We start from the raw sequence: 23,306 nt of genomic DNA, 5'->3' as shown, positions 1-23,306 counted from the left end.
GAGAGCCGTGATTCAAAAAGTTTGGGAACCACCGCTTTATAGTGTTTCCACTTGATGTAGCCAATAAGGCAGAGTCTAGGTGGAGTCATATCGACAGAGGAATGCATAATCTAAATATGCAATGAGGTTAAATTCTGCAGAAAATATCTTGAGCTGTAAGAATCATATTTAAAATACTTTACTGAATTTACTAAGCGATCTGCAAGCTATCTAGAATTCCATTTCTCTATGGCTATCATTTCTACAAAGAACTGCTGTCAGAGCTAAATCCTTGGAAGTACCTGCTTTTATCTATTACTGCTGAATAGTGCAGGAACTTCAGCTAATTCCTCCCTGCCTGCAGCCTATCTAGATTACTCTGACTCTGGACACACCAATCTCTATCCTCTACAATGTCGGTACATTAAATTAAACTCATACAATTGTTCTTACACTATACCTACCTGTGTGTGTTCATATTTCCTATACAGTTATATCTCTACACCAAGCAATGCATGTCATATTCACATTATACACGCCAATGGGAACACCGCCATACATTGTGTCACACCTACAATCTTCCCGTTCCATACCCTATAGGCAAGGCCACTTTCTTTTTAAAGATAGGTCAATCCCTTTTAGGTACTAAAACCTGGGACTGGCAAAATTTAAATTTATGATATGTAGACGTAGTGATGTGCACCGGAAAGTTTTCGGGTTATGTGTTTTGTTTTTGGATTCTGTTCCATGGCCATGTTTTGGATTCGGACGCGTTTTGGCAAAACCTCCCTGAAATTTTTTTAGCGGATTCGGGTGTGTTTTGGATTCGGGTGTTTTATTTACAAAAAACCCTCAAAAACAGCTTATATCATAGAATTTGGGGTCATTTTGATCCCATAGTATTATTAACCTCAATAACCATAATTTCCACTCATTTCCAGTCTATTCTGAACACCTAACACCTCACAATATAATTTTTAGTCCTAAAATTTGCACCGAGGTTGCTGGATGGCTAAGCTAAGCGACCCAAGTGGCCGACACAAACACCTGGCCCATCTAGGAGTGGCACTGCAGTGTCAGACAGGATGGCAGATTTAAAAAATAGTCCCCAAACAGCACATGATGCAAAAAAAAAAAAGAGGTGCACCAAGGTTGCTGGATGGCTAAGCTAAGCGACCCAAGTGGCCGACACAAACACCTGGCCCATCTAGGAGTGGCACTGCAGTGTCAGACAGGATGGCAGATTTAAAAAATAGTCCCCAAAAAGCACATGATGCAAAGAAAAAAAAGAGGTGCACCAAGGTCGCTGGATGGCTAAGCTAAGCGACCCAAGTGGCCGACACAAACACCTGGCCCATCTAGGAGTGGCACTGCAGTGTCAGACAGGATGGCAGATTTAAAAAATAGTCCCCAAAAAGCACATGATGCAAAGAAAAAAAGAGGTGCAATGAGGTAGCTGTGTGACTAAGCTAAGCGACCCAAGTGGCCGACACAAACACCTGGCCCATCTAGGAGTGGCACTGCAGTGTCAGGATGGCAAATTTAAAAAATAGTCCCCAAACAGCACATGATGCAAAGAAAAAAAGAGGTGCACCAAGGTCGCTGGATGGTTAAGCTAAGCGACCCAAGTGGCCGACACAAACACCTGGCCCATCTAGGAGTGGCACTGCAGTGTCAGACAGGATGGTAGATTTAAAAAATAGTCCCCAAACAGCACATGATGCAAAGAAAAAAAGAGGTGCACCAAGGTCGCTGGATGGCTAAGCTAAGCGACCCAAGTGGCCGACACAAACACCTGGCCCATCTAGGAGTGGCACTGCAGTGTCAGACAGGATGGCAGATTTAAAAAATAGTCCCCAAAAAGCACATGATGCAAAGAAAAAAAAGAGGTGCACCAAGGTCGCTGGATGGCTAAGCTAAGCGACCCAAGTGGCCGACACAAACACCTGGCCCATCTAGGAGTGGCACTGCAGTGTCAGACAGGATGGCAGATTTAAAAAATAGTCCCCAAAAAGCACATGATGCAAAGAAAAAAAGAGGTGCAATGAGGTAGCTGTGTGACTAAGCTAAGCGACCCAAGTGGCCGACACAAACACCTGGCCCATCTAGGAGTGGCACTGCAGTGTCAGGATGGCAAATTTAAAAAATAGTCCCCAAACAGCACATGATGCAAAGAAAAAAAGAGGTGCACCAAGGTCGCTGGATGGTTAAGCTAAGCGACCCAAGTGGCCGACACAAACACCTGGCCCATCTAGGAGTGGCACTGCAGTGTCAGACAGGATGGTAGATTTAAAAAATAGTCCCCAAACAGCACATGATGCAAAGAAAAAAAGAGGTGCACCAAGGTCGCTGGATGGCTAAGCTAAGCGACCCAAGTGGCCGACACAAACACCTGGCCCATCTAGGAGTGGCACTGCAGTGTCAGACAGGATGGCAGATTTAAAAAATAGTCCCCAAACAGCACATGATGCAAAGTAAAAAAAGAGGTGCACCAAGGTCGCTGGATGGCTAAGCTAAGCGACCCAAGTGGGCGACACAAACCCCTGGCCCATCTAGGAGTGGCACTGCAGTTTTCTAGCGAGAGGATGAGTGCTTCCATCCTCATGTGAATCTGAACCACTAGCCATGAACATAGGCCAGGGCCTCAGCCGTTTCTTGCCACTCCGTGTCGTAAATGGCATATTGGCAAGTTTACGCTTCTCCTCAGACGCTTTTAATTTTGATTTTGGGTCATTTTACTGAACTTTTGTAGTATACTTGACGACACAGAGGTAGGTAGAGCAGTGGACTACTGTACCGTACTGCTATATATATTATAAACTGGTGGTCACAGCAACATTCTGCACTATCCCCTCCTACTACATACTGCGCACAACTAAAATGCAGCATAGGTATGGATGCATAGTATACTTGACGACACAGAGGTAGGTAGAGCAGTGGACTACTGTACCGTACTGCTATATATATTATATACTGGTGGTCACAGCAACATTCTGCACTGTCCCCTCCTACTATCTACTGCGCACAACTAAAATGCAGCACAGGTATGGATGCATAGTATACTTGACGACACAGAGGTAGGTAGAGCAGTGGACTACTGTACCGTACTGCCAACATTCTGCACTGTCCTCCTACTATATACTACAATGCAGCACAGATATGGAGCGTTTTTCAGGCAGAGAACGTAGATATTTTCAGCACACTGAGCACAGATATTTGCAAGCACACTGAGCACAGATATTTGCAGCACACTGAGCACAGATATTTGCAGCACACTGAGCACAGAAACTGAGAGAACGCTGCACGTCCTCTCGCTATCATCTCCAATGCACGAGTGAAAATGGCGGCGATGCGCAGCTCCTTATATAGAATACGAATCTCGCGAGAATCTGACAGCGGGATGATGACGTTTGGGCGCACTAGGGTTAACCGAGCAAGGCGGGAAGATTCGAGTCTGCCTCAGAACCGTGTAAAATGGGTGAAGTTCGGGGGGGCTCGGATCCCGAGGAACCGAACCCGCTTATCACTATGTAGATGGTGGTTTATGAAACACATTGCTTGCAGATTGCTGATGCCTAGTGCCGCATATACTGTAGGTAGTGCTATGAATGTTGGCTATGAAGTGCCTGAGAAATATCTGCGTGTGATATTCTCCTTCTAACCTTCATTACCATCATTCCCTATACTGATTTACTGTCATTTCTCCTGTCAGCAATCATTTTCAGTCAATCAAGCAAGCATGTAGGAGGGATAAATTAATACACCAGACAAGCTGCAGGCCATGACAGACACATTGGTGACAGAGGGAACCTACCAACAGAGGGTGAAGCTTGGTAGAGGTTCTGCACTGTCAAGTCCTGTCTCATAACATATGAAGCAACTTTTTAGATATCCAAATATAATTGAGAAAACAAAAGACACAATTGCATTGTTTGCAAACAGGCCTCATACTTGCTCTTTATTCACTATTATGACACTGAATGTCAGTATGCCACTGGCATATTTATTATGGGTGCAGTGTGTGAGGTGCACACGGGCCCCCGGGGTACAGGGGGGCCCACACCTTGCACCCATTATGTTTAACTATTACCCTCCGGAATCCTACGGCACAGCAGCAGTGATGCAGAAATCACTGGGAAAATGGCGTGATGCCATTTTCCCGATGCTTTGCGCATGCGCAGTAGGAAAATCACTGCTAAAATAGCTGCCGCGCCATTTTCCCAGAGATCTGCGCATGCGCCCTAGACTCTGGGACAGCACTAGAGTCCCTTAGGGAAGCTAGTGCCCAGAGTCTCTGTGCTGCCAGATAGGGAGGAGGGGGCCCTTACGGAGCCTGCACACAGGCCTTCTCCTCTCTAGAAATGCCCCTGCAGTATGCATTTGTTACAAAATCATGGGCAAATGGGGAGTTGTGCTCTGGTTGCCCAGAAACCCCATTCCTCTTGGCCAGCAGCTTAAATTATGACCACAATAGCAATAGTATATAATACAATTACCAGAACTTCTGTCACAACATGCAGTTTAAGGGACAGAGCAGTGCTGCTGCACATGCCCAGTGGTAGCTGCTTCTTCTACCAAGTTTGCTGTGTGTGTGGATCTGAACACTTAATCAATGCACTGGACCTAGGAGTAGCTGCTAGGAAGAAGAGTCATGAACCTTACCATGAGCTGGGAGAATCTGTGCTTAGAAAGTGCAGTTCTGTCTCCTACTGGTTCCATTATGTTATTATATTTATTTGTTATGGGATGTTTAACCTTTTCCTGACTTATGCTATTAATTCTAATTAAATATGTATGAACAGCCTATACTGTATAGACCAGTGGTTCTCAAACTCGGTACTCAGGACCCCACACAGTGCATGTTTTGCAGGTAACCCAGCAAGTGCACAGGTGTGTTAATTACTCACTGACACATTTTAAAAGGTCCACAGGTGGAGCTAATTATTTCACTTGTGATTCTGTGAGGAGACCTGCAAAACATGCACTGTGTGGGGTCCTGAGGACCGAGTTTGAGAACCTGTGCTATAGACCATATTATGTCCCATATACCAGGGTTTCTCAAACTCTATTACAGTCCAGGTTTTAAGGATTTTTATTATTGAGTCCAGATGGTTAAATCAAACTGACTGAGGTAATAATTAAGTCACCTGTGCTCAAGCATGGATATCCTTAAAATCTGGACTGTAATGATGGAGTTTGGGAAACTGCCATACACTATCCAGTGTATAAAAAAAAAAGTACGTACATATATATCCAGGGTTGGTAGGTACTAAGTTCTTAACAGCTCTGCCAGACTCCGATTCCTGCTCCAATGTTCCACAGAGAGTGAGATTGTGGATTGCATTTGGAAACAACAATGCTGAAATCCTGCATTTGCCACAAAAAAACGTATAATTTTAATGGACCAAACTTTTTTATATATACATATAATTTGTATTATGTAAATGCTGCTATATAATATAATAAATATCATGTAATAAAATGTAAACACACAAAATGTACTGAGTCTACTAAATCTATCTTTCGGTCCATACATACACAACAAAAAACAGACGTGGGGCCCCATTTAAGAACCGTACTTATTACCAGTGACATATATCATTCCAGCAAGGTCCAGTGACGTCCCCCATCTCAAAGGCTTCCGCCGCTCTGTTGCTGGCAGGCTACTACATACTACTGCTGCCAGCGACAGGCTGCTGAGTCAGGCACATAGACAATGACCAGTCTTCACATGCACTTGATACTTTCACCGGGGAACCCAACAATACCTGGAAGGCTTCGCTGAAGCCGGAAAAAAGGCTGCTGCTGGGTCCCAATTTGCCAGCAATAGGGACCGTATAGCAAGTGATAGGTGGTGGAACTCACCCTTCCCCCCTTCCTCACATGCGGGTGCTGCGTCACTAACCCCTCACCCTTTTGCCCACCTGCCAAATTATACATCCCTAGCCCCTCCCCTTCTTGCAAAACATGAATCATTTGTTGCTCTGCTCTGTCATTCCCTCCATTGGCTGCCTGTATGTTATTAATTTACATATAAAATACTTCTACTGACACAGAATTCAATTAACAAAACTACACTTTTCTCTAATCTTGCAGTATTTCCCAGCTCGCCCTTCCGATATGCGCAAGATCTGTGTCTCTCATATACAGGCATTATCTACTCCCAGTAATGGTTATAGGACTTTTTTTCATACAGCACCCACTCTGTGCAATGCCCTTCCATGCACATAACTCTCCTCTAGTCTCCAAACCTTTATACGTTTCCTGAGAACTCAGCTCTTCAGGCAGTTTATCATATTTCACACAAGTTATACGTCACACAGCTTATCCCTGACACAGCTCACCCCCTGACACCACTTCCAGTAACCCTGATACGGGCTCATCCCCCGACACCACTTCCAGTATCCCTGACACAGCTCACCCTCTGACACCACTTCCAGTATCCCTGACACAGCTCACCCCCTGACACCACTTCCAGTATCTCTGACACAGCTCACCCCCTGACACCACTTCCAGTAACCCTGATACGGGCTCATCCCCCGACACCACGTACAGTACCACTGACACAGCTCACCCCGACACCATTTACAGTATCCCTGACACAGCTCACCCCCTGATACCTCTTACAGTATCCCTGACACAGCTCACCCCCTGACACCACTTACAGTAACCCTGACACAACTCACCCCCTGACACCACTTACAGTAACCCTGACACAGCTCACCCCCTGACACCACGTACAGTACCACTGTCACAGCTCACCCCGACACCACTTACAGTATCCCTGACACAGCTCACCCCCTGATACCTCTTACAGTATCCCTGACACAGCTCACCCCCTGACACCACTTACAGTATCCCTGACACAGCTCACCCCCTGACACCACTTACAGTAACCCTGACACAACTCACCCCCTGACACCACTTACAGTATCCCTGACACAGCTCACCCCCTGACACCACTTACAGTAACCCTGACACAACTCACCCCCTGACACCACTTACAGTATCCCTGACACAGCTCACCCCCTGACACCACTTACAGTATCCCTGACACAGCTCACCCCCTGACACCACTTACAGTAACCCTGACACAGCTCACCCCTTGACACCACTTACAGTATCCCTGATGCAGCTCACCACCTGACACCACTTACATTACCACTGACGCAGCTCATTCCCCGACACCACTTACAGTACCCCTGATGCAGCTCATCCCGTGACACCACTTACAGTACCCCTGACGCAGCTCATCCCCCGACACCACTTACAGTACCCCTGATGCAGCTCACCCCCTGACACCACTTACAGTACCCCTGATGCAGCTCATCCCGTGACACCACTTACAGTACCCCTGATGCAGCTCATCCCGTGACACCACTTACAGTACCCCTGACGCAGCTCATCCCCCAACACCACTTACAGTACCGCTGACACAGCTCGTCCCTGACACCACTTGCAGTACCCCTGACACAGCTCACCCCTGACACCACTTAGAGAACCCCTGACACAGCTCACCCCCTGACACCACTTGCAGTACCCCTGACACAGCTCACCCCTGACACCACTTAGAGAATCCCTGACACAGCTCACCCCCTGACACCACTTGCAGTACCCCTGACACAGCTCGTCCCTGACACCACTTGCAGTACCCCTGGCACAGCTAACCCTTGACACCACTTACAGTACCCCGACACAGCTCATCCCTGACACCACTTACAGTACCTGACGCAGCTCAACCCTGACACCACTTACAGTACCCCTGACACAGCTCATCCCTGACACCACTTACAGTACCCCTGACACAGCACACCCCTGACACCACTTACAGTACCCATGATGCAGATCAACCCCCGACACCGCTTACAGTACCCCTGACACAGCTTACCCAGACACCACTTACAGTACCCCTGACACAGATCATCCATCATGTGCATCCCTCTTGCAGCGTGTCTTTTCTTATTGTGACCCCCTTCTCCATACAGTGTATTTTTCTGCATGTGCTGCCACCCCCCCATCCTCTCCCCCAGATACAGCATGTCTTCTCTTATGTGTGTCAGGAATCGGCGTTCTGCAGCATCTCACTTACCAGCGCGCTGGTGTGCAGGCCTCCGGAGGTCATGGCCCCAGTCGCTGCTGCATGAGTGCACTGCCCGCAAGCGCCATAACTGATGTCGCTGAGTACCCCTGAACTGCGTCCACTGTGTGCCCCGCTGTGTGCCAATGTCTGTCCGGTATGGGTGCCGCCATGACACCTGCGCTCAGCTGATCCGGACACCCAATACAGTGGGGTGTGTTCCCACAGAGATTCAACATCCAATCATCACAGAGCAAGGGGTATAAACTCCAGTTCCTGGCTCATTCTCATTGCCTCGGACAAAGAGTCACACTCAGTGTACTAGTGCTCCTGGTTCCCGTGTTCCTGTCTCCAAGTAGATCCCCTGTTGTAACTTTCATCGTTCAAGTCTTCAGTTCTCATTCTTCCAGCCTGCTTCAGACCTCAGCCACAGATCACTACTTCCATCTGCAGTAAGAGACTTTCCTCAGGTGTTACTCTCTGCTAAACTTGTGCACCTAATTAACAGCATTTCATCCTGTGCGTTATATCCAGCATTTAACACTCTTGCTGAGTAGGACTGTCTCCTGCCTGGGCCGTGCTAGGCCAAAGAACTTTCATGCTGTAGAGACTGTATGCTTTTTACAAACTACCGGAGTTCTGTTTTCTTCAGCCATAATTACAGTATCGTTTTGCATCCAGTTTTTCAAGTTATCATTATTACCTATTTCTGTTATCAGTGACTTTGCGTTTCTGTTATTATTGGCTTCCAAGTTATCAATCATTGCATTTAATCTCATCCGTTATTCAATTACTCTGTGACCTCTGTGACATAATAAATATCAGCGCATATGCGCAAGACTTTTATTCAGCCTCCTCGTTTTATACACCGCACCAGTGCTGACCCACTAGTGCCCCCTCCGGGGACAGACAAAACCAGAGACCTGACCATGTGCCCCCTCTTTCTTACTTATTAATCCACGTGGGTCCACCTATCTCTCTTCCTGCTGAGGCGGCTTCTCTGTGCACTACAGGATAGACTGCATAAAAGGAAAGGGAAAGGAGGGGAACTGTTGCACTGGAATTGTTATATCTATCTTGTCTAATTATTTGTGAATTTTTATCTTGATATATCACTACAGGACAGACGCCAGGCGCCATCTGTGAGTCTTCAGTGCCGCTGGCGCCATCGAAGGGTGACTGGCAAGAGGAGGCGCTGTGCCTCCCACACTGACACATGAGGCGGGCGCTGGTCAGGAGGTGGGCGGCGCTGGTCAAGAGGCGAGCGGCACTAGGCAGTTCCTAAACCAGGAACTGCCTGTACACAATACAAAGTGGCGGGGCAAAGTGGGCTGGCGGAGGCGGAACGCATACCACCCCCAAATACAGGTGACGGAACGCAGTTCCGCCCAATTCCGGCCCACCTTAACCCCTGCATATAGCTATTGTTATCTATACATGTTGTAAAAGGTACAGTGACAAACAACAGTAAACTAAGCTAAGCTTACTGCTATTTGTTTAATACTAAAAGGAGAACATAACTCCTTTAAAGAGTGCTAAATGGTTTATATAATGTTGTTAAATGGTCACCTATTTTTAACTTGTATAACAGTTTCAGTCTGAGAATATATTTTATGGTATAACACCATTTATGTCACTTACAGTAGGTGGTGCAGACCACACCCAGGTGTCACCCTTCCAGATGTGACACAAAATGCAGACTCTTCCTCAGTGACAGAGAGCCAGGTGTGCACTGTCACATTAATGCGCAGCACCCGGCTCCTGTCACGGAGGAGGAGCTGGCAGTGAAGGCAGAGTCTCCAGGGTCAGTACAGCACCAACAGAGTGATTAACATGGGCCATTTTTCAGATGCACGTATGTGGTTTATACGGCGCACCAGGTGTCACTGACTTGAGTGGTGCAACTGTACACAACACTTATTTAATGATTTATACCCCAACTGAACTAAAATAGGGTCCCATTATCCTTCTGGAAGTTGACCAATCCTCAGCTATTTTCTGTACTTTAACTTTTTAAACTGACATACTAAGACAATGCATATCCAAAAGAATACAAAACATGTTTATGTCAATAGAAATCCTCAAAGTTATTTATTTTTTACCAAAACGTACAACTCACCAACAATGAAGACTTACCCATAGACTGCAAATAGTGTAAAAATAGGACAAGAGCCTACCATCCAGATCCCTGCATTGTATTAGATGCAGAGTGACGAGTATTCATTGATAAAGCTTGTTTTTTGTTCTGTGCAGAGCCCTAGTTGGTTATATGAGTACTGTATGGGATAGCAAACAGAGGTCCTATAACCAAAAGTAGCTCACGCTGTAGATCTATTTTCCAGCAAGTGCGTATCTATCTTCTACTTGGAACTCCTCTTCCAGTAGGCTAAACTGAGCTTGATACCACTGCAAAGGTGGTGCTCTGATCCAATGAAGAAAAATGTACCACTAATTTTGAAATATAAGGAAGTGTAAAGTAATCTCAGAGTTTCATGCCCTAGGTCAAGTTTTCAATCTATATTTAGTAAACACAAAACCTTAAAAAAGCTACAGAGCTTACTGTGACACCCTCCCTGTGTATTGTATATCTCATCGCCCTCCAAAGTTTTGCGTATCTTAACTAAAGAAGTTGCAGGAATGTTTATTTTGCCTGGAACCTCCTCATGTTCTTCACTAAGAATAGACTTGTGCTCGTTTTGATTGGTTTATCTATTATTAGTCAGTTATCCATGACAAATCATTCTTAAATACAAACACATCAAAAAGGTGTAGTTTGTTCCGCTAATTGATTGACTAGCTGGGAACAGTGTGGTATAGTACTTTCCTTGTGTCATTTGGTAATACAGTAAGTATTTAATGGTGTAATGGTTAGCATTACTGCCTCACAGCACTGAGGTCATGGGTTCGATTCCCACCATGGCCCTAACTGTGCGGAGTTTGTATAATCTTCCCGTACTAGCGTGGGTTTCCTCCGGGTACTCTGGTTTCCTCCCACAATCCAAAAATATACTGGTAGGTTAATTGGATCCCAACAAAATGAACCCCAGCGTGAATGTGTGTGCGTATACATGTGGTAGGGAATAAAGATTGTAAGCTCCACTGGGGCAGGGACTGATGTGAATGGCCAAATATTCTATGTAATCTGCTGCGGAATATGTGTGTGCTATATAAATAACTGGTAATAATAATAATTAAGCATGGTATTAAGAATCTTCTGGAGTGGAGAAGCAGTGCAGCGGTTTACAATACTGAATAGTTACAATACTGAACATAACGTTTAATTCATAGACACAAATTCCAAATGCCAGTACATTTTTCCCGGACACCGTTTTATGGATCCTTGGGGGTCTACCACTGTGAGGAATCCTGCCCTAGATTAAAGTGCTTGGCCAGCATTTATATGGGAACACATTTCCTTATTGACTTGTAATATCCTTATATTGCATAGTACAGTGGAATTAATTCACATGATTAGTATATCATCTCAGCAGAGAACAAAATCTGCTCAGCACTACATCTAAATTGTACTGTTTGGAAGAAAGAATGTCAAACAGAAATACAACTCTGACTAAATTAATTCCAAATAGTTGAAGTCTTAGGTATGATTTTATATCCTGATGTTTAACTGCTGCTTCAAAGGCATAAGAGTTTTCCAGCTGGTGATTCCCCTTAGTGTATATAGTGGAATTAGATGTCTTAAATAATGTATTATTTTAATAATTATGGTACTTAAAGAGTATTTGAAGTACTGTAACAGCTCAGCCTAAATTTCTCCCTGACAATTTTCTTGAAACATGCAGCTCATGTTCTGTCAGCACAGGGTTTACTGCTTGATTAGTCACAGATTTGAGCAGGATATTGAGGGAGATGCCAAATGCTGGCATGTATATGCAAATAATACCTCTTTCACCTGGGTCTTCACTTGGTGTGAAAGGGTCTACCCGGGATGTGTGTCCCAGGAATTTGACCCTGGTCACGACCTGGGTCGAACTCCGGACTGCCCGGATAAGCTGCAGTGTGAGCGTTGTGACCTGGGTTATTTGATCCATGATGCATTTAAAAGCTGCTTATTGGCTATCAGCAGCTAAAGCAGGTGACTGGTAACTAACCCCTCTGGTGGAAGGTGACAGCGGCAGTGCAGGAGGTGGCAGACACAGGTCCAGTGTGAAAAGGGTCACCTATGGAATATACTGGGTCCAAGCTGTGGTCCAAGTTGTGAAAGGGGTGTAACGGCTGGAAACCGTGGCAAAAACCTGTATCGGACCAGGAATTTCAGTGCATGTATTGGTATATATTTAAATGGCCACAAGAAAGGATAACAGAAATCAGGACATTTTAAGGAGATTTACAATGCACAACGTAATAATCATTTATTACTGTATTCATTGTGATCCGGAGGAATAATACATCATTTACTTCATCAAACATATAAATCTGTTCACACTGTAAACAATCCTTACATATCACATTGACAATCTGAGAATGTCGATATGATGCCTGTCACCAATTTAACAATGTTTATGTCATAACTGTCGACATTGTGACGTAGACATTATAACTACATCCTTTTATCAATGCCGGTTTCCCCATGCAAAACATATTTATCAAGGACCGCATAATTGACCTCTATGACTGGATGTCTCCCATGCTATCGCCGTCTCAGGATGGATATAGCAGATGTATTACATAGAAAATAAAGCTTATTATTGAAATGTAAACAATAAGCTTCATAAAATGACAATACAGTATACTGTACATCTATCTCCGTATTTTTTTTATTTGCTATGAATCTGCATCAAGAAACCCCAGACTGTACTCCAGGTGCACTGACCTGGCAATGCCAATCACACATGCTCAAAAAGGACCCTGACTGGTTGGCTATGCTTCTTGCCTCTGCCAATTGGTTTTCATTTAGCCCCAAAAAGATACTTTCAGAAGAAAGTTTGTTAGTTTGGGGCTATTTGATTAATAGAACCGTCATGGTATTTAAAGGATCATTTAGAAAAAAAAAGTTTTGGGTTTAGATGAAGGATTTAACATAAGAAATGGAATCATACTCGATATGCCGATCACCAGAACTACAGGATCCACCAATCACTCCAATGGCCTACATGAAGCTGTCAACACCAGGTACTTCATCTTCTAACTCATTCAATGGTGCAAAAGTCTAAATTTGGGGACTAGAAAAAATCTACACTGATAAGCAAAAATATACATTATAACATCAGACTGATCACATTATAAATACATAACTCTAGAAACAAATATATTTATCAAGCAAAGGTGTAGATATATTATTATTATTATTATTATTATTATTATTATTATTATTATTAAACTACAGAAAGTACATAGAAAATTTTTACTCTACAAATGTACAGTAGGTATGCAAATATTTATGTGAATGTGTAAAGAGGAATCACTGTGTTTTTTGTAACTGAAATGAATAAAATAACTTGTTCTAAACTGCCCTGGTGTATTATTAAGCTTGAGTGTATCTACTCACTCATATGCCTTTGAATTAATCCCATAAGTATGTGTGTATGAATAACATAGTTATCTGAAGCTTTGAAAAATCCCACTATGAAAATACTTTGGAATTTGGACACAAGGTACTGTACTGGTGCAGAAACGGGAGAGTGCAAAATATATGGACTTGTTAAGGCATCCTGATCTGGATTATTAATGAAATAGCCGGTTAAAATTTGTAATATTAAACAGAATTATAAAGATACACTGACTAAGATGAGACACACAGATTTATTAACCCTTAGAAATACAGCAACCACACTCCGGCATTAAATAGTACAATAATAACTGGCAGACAAGTCCTACATATTGTTACATGGCATGTGTATTAAAGTAGCTCAAAATACAGATAGGGTTAAAGAGGATTTCCAGAGTTAATTTATTGGTTGCCTTGCACAGTTTGTGCTGCTGAAACTTTTACTAAGAACATTATTTTAGCTTTCATTATCATCATTTTCTTCAAAGATTTTATATCATCCAGGCCGGGTTACATATTTTAGTTTAAATTTAATATGACAAAAGACAACTCCATTCAATAAATATAGAGTAGTTCCACTTAAGCTTCAGAATTACAAAATAGTGTATTCTATATGGCCTGTTTTACATATAGCGTTTTGTATTGTAATACAGACAAACATTACTATTCCCTATTCACCTACATATCCAGAACAGCAGTATGTACTATATATCCACCATAATCTCTGTCACAAATGGGACATTTTATTGATGGTGAGCATGGAATGCTCTATCCACCCCAGAAATCCTGGCATTTTGTCTTCTCTTCCTTTATATTGGTTTTATACTATCAACCCCACAGCTGTTACACTGTACTGTATTTGTAGTGATCTATGATTTTATTTCTTTATTTATTTATTAACAGTTTCTTATATAGAGCAGCAAATTCCGTTGCGTTTTACAATTGGAAATAACAATGATATAACAAAACTGGGTAATAACAAACAGTCATAGAGGTAGGAAGGCCCTGCTCGCAAGCTTACAGTCTATGATCCAAGACAGTAGAATCAACAGGAAGAAATGAACAGATATTCTGCAAATTGATTTGCTGACCCTTTCAGTAATATCTCCTACTTTTCAGATATTTTTAGCTCAATCAATTTGATGGGATGTGCCATTGAGCATAGCAACATATCCTGTGCAGTTTCAATTAACATTGCAAGCTTTACTGGGTGTGAGGAATAGGTGCAAGATACAGTAGTTCTGGGGAATTCTTCTTTGTAGTACATCTGTTAAGAAACATTTCATGAAATTTACAGCAAAATAGTCAAATATTGCATATGAATCCTCTCAAACACCATTAACCACATCTATGTATTCTATGCCACTCTCCATTTTGGTACATAGGGGGTAATTCCAGGTTGATCGCAGCAGGATTTTTGATAGCAATTGGGCAAAACCATGTGCACTGCAGGGGAGGCAGATATAACATGTGCAGAAAGAGTTAGATTTGGGTGGGTTATTTTATTTCTGTGCAGGGTAAATACTGGCTGCTTTATTTTTACACTGCAAATTAGATTGCAGATTGAACACACCACACTCAAATCTAACTCTCTCTGCACATGTTATATCTGCCTCCCCTGCAGTGCACATGGTTTTGCCCAATTGCTATCAAAAATCCTGCTGCGATCAACTTGGAATTACCCCCGTAGTACAGCCCAAGTTTCAGTATTACTGCTTAAACTGCACTAGCCATATTTACTAAATCTTATAAAAAGGAAAAGGTGTTTCCAATGCAACTAATCAGATTCCAGCTTTCATTTATCTAGTACATTCTAGAAAATGATTTAACCACTTGTAGCATGTTATGCGACCGGAGCCAGGAGTACGTTATCTGGTCTTGTTTCATTACATCCGAACGACCTACCCCGTTGTGTGCCTGGCTTTAGATCAGGAGATCCGTTCATAAAGGTTCTCCTCCAGCTCCACAGACTCCCTGCAGTGATGCGGCGACATCACTGCCGGAAATGCACCCGAGAATGCGGTGCAACTGGCATGCTGGAGCTTATGCGCTGGGGATCACAGTGCGGGGAGGACACAGGTCATCAGTCCCCCCTGACACACACACCGCTGCGCCCTGCATGTGGGAATCAGGTGAGGCAGACATATTGGAAACACTGCTGGAAATAAGCCAAACAAGGACCAAGGCATATATAGGAAAACTAACATCCATATACCCAATGTGAATAATCCAGTATGTATCAAAATATGAAGAGCAAAACACAGTTGCAAAAAGGCAATATTGAAGCAGTGGTGAGGACAGTACAGAAATCAGTCCAGCAATCAGCGCTGTTACTAGACTTGCTGGTACCCTGTGACAAAAAGAGAATTGGTGCCTCCCCCCATTTTTCCAATACGGACAGAAGGCGCATGCCTTGTGGGGAAGAGGCATGACAACATTGATCAGAAAAAACTGCAAAGTTATTTGTATCCCACCACAGTCTGTTCCAGTGGGGCTGACTGGGCTCAAGGTCCGAGTGGGTGAAGTGCCGAGCTGAGAAGCGGCCAGGTAGGGGAGTGGGTGGCAGGGTGGTGAGCTGCATTGCGGCAGTAACATCTGTCCGTCTGATGCCTATCCTGGTAGCAACTCAGCAGGGAGGGAAGCCAGGGAGCCACATGAAAGCTGCAAGATGTCAGTCGCGATCTGGTCTCCTTGTTGGATCCAAGAACTAGACCCACATACCAGATACACCCCCAAAAAATGTCCATACACCTTTCAGTACAGGTAATCCATTGTTACCTATTATATAAAATACATGAAATGTTCTTATTTGACACACATTTGTGCAATTATCCATTTGCTGTCTCACACTTTGACAGGGTGCAAGCTCTTGACAGCAATAACTTCCAATCATGATCAGTCCTGCATATACCATGTGGCTATTAAATAATGAGACTGTTACTATCATTTATGTTTAATTATATTAAGTACATTTTAACTCTGTTCCCTTCTATGTACTCCCCTTCTGCATCCACACACCACTGCATTCTTATTTTCTATTGGTCAAAGCCAATCATAGTTCATTATCTGTCAGCTGTGTCAACAGATCCGTCATTTTCTTCTTTACCTCAGTAACTGATGTAAAACTGGTTCCCTTAAGTAGATTTGACTTTAGGGAAAAGAAAGAAATCACATGAAGCTATGTCTTGCGAGGATGGAGGGCATTGCAATCTGTTTCTCAACCAAAATCTGCTGTTGTGTGGACTGGTGCATTGTCCTGATGGAGGATGAAACCATTTTTCCACAATTCTGGTCTCTTTCTTCTGATTCTTTCCCGCAATGTTTCTAGAATATTTTTTTAGTAATGTAGATTCAATGTTGCGCCTTCCGGCACCCAGTCTGCCAAAACAACAATTAACATTGCTTTTAATTTGGATTTGCTTTGACATGCGTTTTTCATTCTTGGTGATTATTGTATTTTCCAGTGCATAGCCTGGCATTTTGTCTCAGGATCATACTGTAGGATCTATGTTTCCGTACATGTAATAACTTTATCTAAAAAATGTGAATGCACTTCAATTTGTTCCAAAATGTCTGCACAAATGTAATTTTTTTTTTTTTCTGCTCTGCAGTGAGAAGCCTTGTAACCATCTTAGCACCAACTTTTGTCATGTAGATCTAGATAAAAAACTTGGCTAACAGTTTCTTAGTCAATGTTTACCATTTCTGCTGTCATTCAGATGCTAAGCCAACAGTGAATTTGAACTATTTTCTAAATCATTTTCAACATTTTCGTTTGTTTTTAATATGCAAGGCCTTCCGGGACATTCAGCATCTTCGACATCTTCGCGACCGTCACAAAATCTTTTGTGCCACTCAAAAACACATGCGCAACATGCAATGTTTAGATTGTAAGCTCTCACGAGCAGGGCCCTCTTCCCTCGTGTGCTTATCCTTTGTCTTACTTTAATAATCTTCAACTGTACCACATCCAGCAGTCTTCTGCCACCTGATACTTATTCCAGTGTCATCTGCTGATGTAGCTATGTGTATTTACCCTGTACTTGTCCTATACTATCATCAACTGTAAGTTGCTGTTTTCCTGTTTCATTATTTATGTACTCTGTAATTGGTCACTGCGGAACCCTTGTGGCGCCATATAAATAAAGGATAATAATAATAATAATAATGTTCCCCGTTAGCCTTGGTTAGCAATAGCATACGGAAATATTAGATGGGCGTTTTGTTCAATTTAACAGAAAATTTTACGTTAACACATTGCTCTGCTTTTGAACTAAGCATTGTGACGATTCACTGGAGAAACACTTGTTCGAACACTGAGTGACAGCAAACTATCGCTGCAAGAGGGGTGTAACTTGCAGAACCATTTTGGGATACCCCAAGTTCAATGTTCCCACACTCCCTTTTAACACACGCCGTATGGTTAATTTTTTTACAGGCACAGTCTTGTCATTTAATAGCCACATCTTCTATTCCTAACGTATTTTTATCTGGAATTACTTTCTCAAGGGTGTTTTTCTTCCAGGTAATCGATCCTGCATGTGCCTTCAACCTTTACCTGAACATTCAGTTTATTTTCCCTCTCTCATCCCCTACTTTTTCATCTTGCTCTACTGTCTCCTCCCATTTGCCCCTATTACTCACATCTCCTCTTGTCTCTCCCTCTTGCTCACATCTCCCACTTTTCTAAACATCTCATAGGAAAACATAGGCAGGTTTTCCAGTTGTCTGGAAACCCTCCACCCCTCCTCCTTTTTCCCGGGCAGTGGTACAAATCATGACCACAAGAGCATTAGTATATACAAAAATACGATTTTACTCGAGCTACAACCACAACATTTACTACAAGGGATGCAAGAGAGCTGCAGAACATACAAAGTAGCAGCAGCTTTTCCTACCAAGTCTGCTGTGTATGTGTGGATTTCAGTGCAAGAGACTAGAGAGAAGCTGCCAGCAAGAAGAGCAGGCCTCTTAACATGAGGTTGGATAATGTATGCTTCTAAAGCTAAGGCCATGTCTGTTCTTCTTCAGGGGGAAAAGGAAGGAGTTAGGGTGGGCCTGTAGTGCTTGCATTAGGGATGGGCATCATTCTTTGTTACGTCTGAAAAATCAAGGATCATTATGACTTTGTATTGATTCTCAATGTGCGATGTACTGATAGAATCAATTCAAAATTAATGATAAACTTACCTGTTCCACTGCGCATGTGAGATTTTATTGGCTGCACATGCGAAAATTAATATCGAGCGTGAGAAAGATTGATATTATTCTTACAATCATTTTCTGTTTTAAATACAGACATGGTGATCCCATATCAATCCGCCTATAGAGTGGCTTGTGGACAGGCAGTGGGTAGGGAAAGGTGGCTCGGGGCCCGGTGTGGAGGACCCTATGTCTCTGCAGCTGCCACAAAAAGCAGTAAAGCGAACAGGTCTCCAGCATACTTGCCTACCCTCCCGGAATGGCCGGGAGGCTCCCGAAACCCGGGTGACCCTCCCGGCCCCCCGGAAGAGCAGGCAAGTCTCCCGATATCCGCGGGTCACCCCCTGCCCGCCGCCCACTTAACGAGTAAAGTGGGCGGTCCGGACAGGCGATGACGCGATTCTTGTTGAATCGCGTCATCGTAACCACGCCCCCTGCTGTATAATGCCGGTAATCGCGGCATTACACAGTGGGGGCGTGGCTTAAATGATGCTGTTCAGAAGCCACACCCCATTCCGCCTCTGGTCCACCTCCGTTCCACCTCTGGCCCGCCCCCCTATCACATCACCTCACTGCCCGCCCCCTCTGCTGAGCCGACGGGCTGCTCTCTCCTGGAGAGAGCAGCCCAGAAGTCGGCAACTATGGTCTCCAGTCATCTCTCATGTGCAATTGTGGAGAAATAAGTTATGACCATTATGCAATAGACTTCTTCAAGTATAGTAATAACAGCTGGAATAAAGCAGTTGAGGCATCCTATGCAAGCAGGCTTTCACCAGAGTATTATTAGGCAGCCATATGGGTAATGATAGACTGTTTGCAGTATTTTAACATTCCATTTCGATATGAAAATTTTAGTAAGAGGTTACAAATAATAAATTACGTGTAAATGACTAAATGTACAACCTTTCTATGACTTATTTCTAGCCAATGCAAAGTGTTAAGAAAGAGTTATGCTTGGGGTGAGCTAAAGGTCAGGAAATACATTACCCTGTGTTCTGTGATCAGCCTCGGACAGTAAAATGTACAGGTGACAGGTCTGATTTTCACAGGAAATGTGCTTTAAAAGCCTTTCCTTTATGGCAGTTCTAGAAGAAGCAGCTGAAATCCAATCAAGCAACTCTACAGGACAAGATACTTGATGAGACAGCCTGCCAGGCTCCTGCTCTAATGTACAAGCTAAAAAGAAGCTTATGCAGGGACTATGTAAACATGCTTTGTTAGCAGAACATTGGCAACCTTTGCTGCAGACACTGTTACTCATTAGAGGTCCAGGGAAACAAACAGTACTGCTTGTCTACATACATTTTTTAGCCTCCATTATACTATAATTACCTTCCTTTGCTGCCCAATTGTCCTGTTTTGAAACTTATTAAAAAATAAATATGAACATGAAATATTCTGGAAATTAAAAAAAGTATGCTAAACATTAATGTATTATACAGGTTGCAGTGATACTGAACATAGCATGTGTACTGCATGCCTCCCAGCTGACCCGATTCCAGTGGGACAGTCCCGCTATTCGGACACTGTCCCGATGTCCCATCCTCGGGTCACAGTGTCCCGCAGGCTGGGGGAAAGGATGGTGGAGCTTTTGAACACGGTTGCTCTGCAAAGCAGCGAGTGATCCCTGAATATATGCCGTGTGCCTACATAATAGTACCCCTAATTAAAATGACGCCACATAGTAGTGCAACCTTATTCACATTATATCACACAATAGTGTCCCTTATCCACATTACACCACACGGTAGTGCATCCTATACACATAGTGCCACAAAGTATTAGTGCCACTTATACACATAATGCCACACTGTAATAGCGCTCCTTATACACATAATGCCACACAGTAATGCCCCTTATACATATGCCCATGGCTGCAATCAGAAAATGAGGTCCAGTACAAAAGAAACATGCAAGGTCATACACCCATAAACCCCCAATGCTCCTCCTTCTGCAATGCCAGGTGGGCCCCTAGGTGTAATGAAGTATCAGAGCTGCGAGGGACATGCAACTCTGCAAGGAGAAATATCAACTGCTCTCAGAACAGCATCATCCATTATAACCTTTGACATACCCCACTCACTGCAGGGAGTAGATATTATGGGGCGTACTGTGCCAGCAAATCTCCGGGACTTATCCTTGTGGGGTCAGGGAAGGAACATCAGAACACTGGAGATGCAAGTCACATGACACCTCTGCTATGGGCCACCTCCGTGGATCTGATCTCGGCGGCTGTTGGGCACGGTGGTGCAGCCGACAGAGCTTACAGTATGTGACATAACACGCATGCTTGGATGGACAGCACCTCAGTTAGAAGCTGCGTGGCTGCATAAGGATACTTTTTTTCCTATCTCCTGCATATCAAAAAAGTATCCCGGCTGGCAGGCAGACCCACTGTCCGTTAGCTCACCGGGTAAAGTCTATGGGCTTTCTCCTTCACAATGAAGCGGGAGGCAGCAGGAGATGGTACCATATGTGGCTGCATACTTTGCGTACAACTCCAACTCATCTCTTTTGCAGCCACCTATTCGCTACTCCCGGTCCCCGTGCCTCGCACGCCGCCACTGCCTGTTCTTAACCTGAGCCAGTCCTAGGCTTGGGATGCCCTAGGCATTTGCAAAGATTGCATATGCCTAGGGCCATGGAGACCACTGGAGGGATAGCATTTTTTTTATTACTACGTGCACCGCTTGGTTTTCAGAGTTGAAAAACCTGCAACCATTTTTTTTTTATTGGATACCACAGGTACCGGGAACACGCATATCCGTGGTAATTCAAAGTTGGAGTGAGGTCCACAAGTTTGTTACCTAAATCTCGCACCCAACTGAATTCCCATCTAGGAATTGGAGCCTAATTGCAGCTACTTTATATGCATTATAAACAAAATAACAGTTACTAAATAAATATTATTTGTCCCTCAATGCCCAGTTAATTGCAAAATGCCTGGAATGACACATTAGCAGACATACAATATGTATCTTTTCTACTAAGTCTCATGTTTACAAGAAGAAAACATTTTTACACCAGTTTTGGATTTAGTTCACTATCTTTTAATTAGAGATGAGCGGGTTCGGTAACTCGAGATCCGAACCCCCCCGAACTTCACGTGGTTTACACGGGTCCGAGCCAGCCTTGGATCTTCCCGCCTTGCTCGGTTAACACGAACGCGCCCGAACGTCATCATCCCGCTGTCGTATTCTCGCGAGATTCGTATTGCATATAAAGAGCCATGCGCCGCCGCCATTTTCACTCGTGCATTGGAGATGATAGCGAGAGGACGTGGCTGTGTTCTCTCAGTTTCTGTGTTCAGTATGCTGCAAATATCTGTGCTCAGTGTGCTGCAAATATCTACGTTCTCTGCCTGAAAACGCTCCATATCTGTGCTGCATTGTAGTTGTGCGCAGTATATAGTAGGAGGACAGTGCAAAATTTTGCTGACCACCAGTATATATATAGCAGTACGGTACAGTAGTCCATTGCTCTACCTCTGTGTCGTCAAGTATACTATCCATATATGTGCTGCATTGTAGTTGTGCGCAGTATATAGTAGGAGGACAGTGCAGAATTTTGCTGACCACCAGTATATATATATATATATATAGCAGTACGGTACAGTAGTCCATTGCTATTGATATATTACTGGCATATAATTCCACACATTAAAAAATGGAGAACAAAAATGTGGAGGGTAAAATAGGGAAAGATCAAGATCCACTTCCACCTCGTGCTGAAGCTGCTGCCACTAGTCATGGCCAAGACGATGAAATGCCATCAACGTCGTCTGCCAAGGCCGATGCCCAATGTCATAGTAGAGAGCATGTAAAATCCCCCCAAAAAAAGTTCAGTAAAATGACCCAAAAATCAAAATTAAAAGCATCTGATGAGAAGCGTAAACTTGCCAATATGCCATTTACGACACGGAGTGGCAAGGAACGGCTGAGGCCCTGGCCTATGTTCATGGCTAGTGGTTCAGCTTCACATGAGGATGGAAGCACTCATCCTCCCGCTAGAAAAATTAAAAGACGGGAAGAGGTGGCGCCTTCCACCATTTGCACGCCCCGCAAGTGCTGGAAGGAGCACCTACAGTCCAGTTCATGATAGTCAAATTGAAGATGTCACTGTTAAAGTACACCAGGATGAGGATATGGGTGTTGCTGGCGCTGAGGAGGAAATTGACAAGGAGGATTCTGATGGTGAGGTGTTTTGTTTAAGTCAGGCACCCGGGTAGACACCTGTTGTCCGTGGGACGAATATGGCCATTAACATGCCTGGTCAAATTACAAAAAAATCACCTCTTCGGTGTGGAATTATTTTAACAGAAATGCGGACAACAGGTGTCAAGCCGTGTGTTGCCTTTGTCAAGCTGTAATAAGTAGGGGTAAGGGCGTTAACCACCTAGGAACATCCTCCCTTATACGTCGCCTGGAGCGCATTCATCAGAAGTCATTGACAAGTTCAAAAACTTTGGGTGACAGTGGAAGCAGTCCACTGACAACTAAATCCCTTCCTCTTGTAACCAAGCTCCTGCAAACCATACCACCA

At 43.8% G+C, this 23,306-nt stretch overlaps 1 protein-coding gene across 7 annotated transcripts in view; it reads right to left on the bottom strand.

The window, feature by feature from the left end:
• AUTS2 (activator of transcription and developmental regulator AUTS2) overlaps positions 1-23,306 on the bottom strand; it is a 1,933,147-nt gene that overhangs the window by 1,750,573 nt on the left and 159,268 nt on the right. The window contains exon 1 of one of the 7 annotated variants that reach the window (XM_063953753.1): positions 4,476-4,546. The exons of the other annotated variants lie outside the window; for them this stretch is intronic. Within the exon in view, the coding sequence (XP_063809823.1) occupies positions 4,476-4,529 (54 nt within the window). The 5' untranslated portion in view covers positions 4,530-4,546. Of the gene's footprint in view, positions 1-4,475; positions 4,547-23,306 lie in introns of those variants that run through there. 7 annotated transcript variants of the gene reach the window in all.

This window comes from Pseudophryne corroboree, chromosome 2 (genome assembly GCF_028390025.1).
Source record: "Pseudophryne corroboree isolate aPseCor3 chromosome 2, aPseCor3.hap2, whole genome shotgun sequence".
NCBI lineage: Eukaryota > Metazoa > Chordata > Amphibia > Anura > Myobatrachidae > Pseudophryne > Pseudophryne corroboree.
The sequence above is the reverse complement of the archived record's forward strand: the minus strand, read 5'-3'. Positions and strand labels throughout refer to the sequence as shown.